This window comes from Rhagoletis pomonella, unplaced genomic scaffold, assembly GCF_013731165.1.
Source record: "Rhagoletis pomonella isolate Grant_MI unplaced genomic scaffold, Rhpom_1.0 Rhpom_scaffold_00002, whole genome shotgun sequence".
Lineage (NCBI taxonomy): Eukaryota > Metazoa > Arthropoda > Insecta > Diptera > Tephritidae > Rhagoletis > Rhagoletis pomonella.
The window spans coordinates 84,907,243-84,911,598 of record NW_023458556.1 but is presented as its reverse complement, the minus strand read 5'-3'; the positions used below and the strand labels follow the sequence as shown (position 1 = coordinate 84,911,598).

At 32.0% G+C, this 4,356-nt stretch overlaps 1 protein-coding gene across 1 annotated transcript; it reads right to left on the bottom strand.

Moving 5' to 3' along the window:
- Positions 1 to 298: 298 nt before the first annotated feature.
- Positions 299 to 4,275, bottom strand: LOC118755535. The gene is made up of 4 exons (XM_036490371.1): positions 4,231 to 4,275; positions 4,011 to 4,179; positions 552 to 2,454; positions 299 to 493 (listed from the first exon to the last, which is right to left on the bottom strand). Exons 1-3 carry the CDS (start codon positions 4,273 to 4,275, stop codon positions 1,325 to 1,327), a joined length of 1,344 nt encoding a protein of 447 aa, XP_036346264.1. The 3' UTR covers positions 299 to 493; positions 552 to 1,324.
- Positions 4,276 to 4,356: the final 81 nt, after the last annotated feature.

The following is a 4,356-nucleotide window of genomic DNA, read 5'->3' as shown; positions in this document are numbered from 1 at the left end:
TTTTTTCAACAACGCCCTATTTAAGAACTTGGTTGAAAAACACCCTATTTTAGAATTTTATTGCCCGATTGCTGCCGATTCAAAAATGCCTTATCTCATGACATTTTTAATGTATTTTCGTTTGAGATAGGGCTTTTTTAACCGAATTCTGAGATAGGGCGTTCTTCAATCAAATTCTGAAGCAGGGCGTTCTTTAATAGTTTTCTGAGATAGGGGAGATAGGGTTTTCTAAGGCGGTTCTAATTGTAATACGGGGACAAACCCTGTTAAAATATATTTCTAATGAACTCACTTGAATTAGTTTGCTCAAGAGTGCCTCTTTGAAATGCCGCTGCTGAAGTACTGCTTTCTGCTCTCTCGCACGATTCTTCATTATCTATGATCATCAAAGTTTCATTTTGTTTTAAATATTGCGCCAGAACTGCGTCACCACAAACTTCGGTTCTGTCGGACTCTAAGACTATTTTGGACCCTTTAATACCAAAATTAAGTGCTGTAAATATTTGGTTTTTAGTATGTCACATAATGTATATACAGATTTTTAAATATACCTGCTTGTATTAATGTATCCGTAGATGCTAAAGTCATCAGCGCTCCATACCTTGCACACGTACTCAGCCGTTGCAATTATGTATGTACTTTATTATTTACGAATATATATATGGGTAGCTCTAACTATAATATATATGTTATATGTGCTTATTTATGTATGTAAGTATATGTTTTAGGAAAAAAGTGATATTTACATTAATTCTAATCTTTCTTTTCGACAAGTGTTGAGAATAAAGAAAGATAATATTTATTTTTTACATACAAAACGTGAACTGGATTTTTAATTAGGATATCACCTAAGTTTATTAAACTATACGACCTTTCAAATTGATAACTTTCAAATAAAACTATTCTGTAGTTGTACCACATCTTTGTAATAGCACCGTAAAAGATCGCATTTTCGCAGTTAGCTTCCAAAAATATTGAGTTAATTTTAAGGACTGTAATATTGCCCAGGTCGTCAGAATCAATGACAATGAAATGGTTTTCTTTGAATTCTGTGCCATGGAATTTAATTTGTTTTGTAACGAGTGTAAAACTTGGGATAAATTAAAATAAAACATGTTTTCAGAAATAAATTCGTAACTATTGCAAACAATTTTTAATTGAAATCTGGTTTCAAAAAGGTTGGCTTGCATTTGCTGATGTTTTTCAGAAAGAGTTAAAGATACATATTTAAAATTTTTCATCGTTTTAGATATTTTTTTTTAATATTGATGTTTTTGTTCAAAACGCATGGTCCATAAATGTTTAAGGGGACAATATTCTCTTATCAGATGTGACATATATAATGATGTTTTGGCCACAACTTTGAAAGTGGAAAACATTCTCTTCTATATTCCATATATACTGTGATACAATGTGAAAGTAAAGAGATTTGATTTTCATCTAACTCAGAGCTGTTTATCAACCTACACATTTCAATCATTACAGTGAGAAACTTCCACACCGGATCTTTATTTATCGATGACTTGTTGAAAAATATGAAGGGAAATATCACTAAGAAATGTAGGATTTCATCGGCCTTTCCTGGAGTTTTTTTCATATTGAGGTTAACATGTGGGAAAGACAGTTTTAATTTAAATTTTTTTCTCAATGATGAAAGGCTCATATTTATGTAATCAATTGAAATAACATCTTGTATACACATATATTTACACACTTCCATCAAATCGTAGGGTATAATGCCTTCAAATAAATCGTGTGATATGCAGGGAGGAAGTCCCTCACAAACATGAAAGTAGCCTAATTCATTTAAACATGAGTCTTTTTTTATTCCCATACCAAAATCAGGAGGATTTGAAAGGTTATTAAGGCATGCTTCATAGTTTTGGCGGGTACGCTTTTCACCGATATCTACATTAAAATATATTAAATTTTCTCTCTTGAACAAACAATATCGACTCATAAACTTGCTTGAGCTGAAGTTTTCAGTGTAGCCGCCTATTTGGAGGCTGCCTAAATTGTCACCAAGCATTGAAAATAAAGTTCCACGATAGTTCTGGTTAGAACCGTCTAAAAGAAAGTCAATTCCATTTTCTTCTAGTTTTCGTAAATCGCATATTAAAGGAGCCATAATTTTTTCAAATCCGAATAACTTTATGTAAGTATCTTTACAAAGCAAAACTAATTGGATATTATGAATATTTGATCTAAATTCTTTTGGAATATTTCCAATCATCATATAAACGCCTAGCAACTTGTGCTTCTTTTTAGACGAAGCTAAAGGATTGCAGTTTTCGAAGGCATCCTGAAATAAAAGCAATTCAATTCTGTTCAAATTTTCATTGAAAAATTCTTTCTGCTTGTAAATTAAACCATCATTATAATCGGAATAACAATTCACATTAGACACTTTTTTGTTACTAAAAAGTTTAAAAACTATTTTATCACGCAATAGAACTTCAAGTGTTTCAAGAATTGGAATATAATGAAAAATACATTTTTTGTGATATTGATCAAAACCAAGATGAATTTCTTTCGGAGAAACGTAATTATTTTTATTTCTTAAGAAATTATTTCTTTTATATGCCGACTCAGATTTAACAATTTCGGAAATTAAACTTTTGTTTGATACCGCACTTGTAAACATTTCTTTGTATTCTGACAAATTAAGAGTATCACACATGATACAAAAAGAAGGTAGTTTCATTTCAAAATTTTTGACAAAAAATAAGTTTTTGAAGTTTCATAAATTGTACACAATTGTGAGTAATCTTGCCACATTTATAGCAATCAAACAATACATCAGAGGATTTAATGTTGTGCGTGGGAAATGTTCGGTTAAGTATTTGTACAATGATGTTTTGGTGGAGAGCGGAGGGAGAAGGGGTGTGCCACCTAAAACTACATTCATTAAAAAGAGCATAGTATAAAATTTAAAAAAATCCAACCTTCTACAAGCACTCGGGGGCCATTTCAAAATGGGGTAAAATAAGCATGTTCGCAAAAAAAAATTAAACTCGTGTTAGGCCATCATCAGTATTTTTGCGCAAAACTCCTTTCCGCGGTGGTAGCCTTCGGCCGCGCCAGAAAACATAACCTCATCAGTCCAATTCAGGTTATGCCATGTACAGTATTTTTGCGCAAAATCCACCTCCAAATTTACAAAAAAAAGTGCATATTTCAAACCGAAATCTTTCTTTTAAATTAAAGCTTAATCCTTTGGCTAGACGTATATGTTAAAATTTTTTTATTCGGGTCACGAGTTTGGACACGATAACCTAAGACCATTTTACAAATAACGGAACCGCACGTGAACTGTCTTACTTGTGCATTTTTCTATAAACAAAAATTTTATAAAATGCAACTGAAGTAGTTTTCATCTTTTGTGGATAATTTTTGTCACAAATTCATAATTTCTTGCTTATATTTATGTATATATATTTGTTAGAAGCGCCACATCTTTATCAGAAAATTCTGGGAACCCAAAAATTGGTACTGTTACAAGTTGCCGGGCATCATTTTAACTCGACCTTCTCCCACTTCCATGGATAACGGCACATCGTTTAGAGGTTTAAAAATATTTTGCGTCGGCAATTTGTCATTAAACTGCATTAGATTGTATTAAGTACTTTATCCTCGGAAAAGCAAAAAATTTATTTTCAAACCTTTTCACAGGTGTACCGAATTCTTGCAGTTTGGAAACGCGCAAGAATTTTCTGTAATATATGCATCCAATTTCACTGACTTAAAAATTTGTTCTTACTTTTTCAAAAAACAAAAATCTTTCTGCTAGTGAATCTGGTAGCGTGATTTTAGCTAAATGTCATAAACTTGTTAAAAGTCAAGTGGTCGACAACAACAACGAATGTCAATAAATGAAACTACCTTCTATTTTTGTATCATGGTATCACATAAATCAGAAATGTATTTTCTCTTTTCTTTATCATGGCATTCTAAAATATCTTTTAACTCAATTACAAAAGAATCTAAGGCATCGCTGACCCCAAATTTACATTTCAATGTTGCGAAGAAGTTTTGAAAGGATTTGGAGCTAGAGCTTTGAGGGTTATCCATTAAGCGTTTCTCCAAATGCGTAGTTTCTTCATTGGAAGGAGTATCAAGTGCCTCTTGATCTGATGGCTTTGCTCCTTTTACCCTTTTATGCTTTCTGACAACGTGCATCTTAAAACAACCAGAGTTTACGAAAGATTTAGAACAGTCAAAGGGGCAAACCTTCAAAGTTTTGTTAAACAAATGTATCTGTATGTGAGAAGTCATATCTTTAACACTTTTTGTTTTGAAAATGCAAGCCGAACATTTGTAGTCTACATTTACGTTATTTTCACAATCTTTTACAGC

What these genes read in the sequence shown, in the direction of transcription:
- LOC118755535 (XM_036490371.1), bottom strand. Translation starts at nt 4,275, where the DNA reads ATGACTTCTCACATACAGATACATTTGTTTAACAAAACTTTGAAG. An exon ending in TGTTTAACAAAACTTTGAAG is followed by an intron (nt 4,180 to 4,230) that starts GTTTGCCCCTTT and finishes GGTTGTTTTAAG; the next exon opens with ATGCACGTTGTCAGAAAGCA. An exon ending in CTTCTTCGCAACATTGAAAT is followed by an intron (nt 2,455 to 4,010) that starts GTAAATTTGGGG and finishes AAACACTTGAAG; the next exon opens with TTCTATTGCGTGATAAAATA.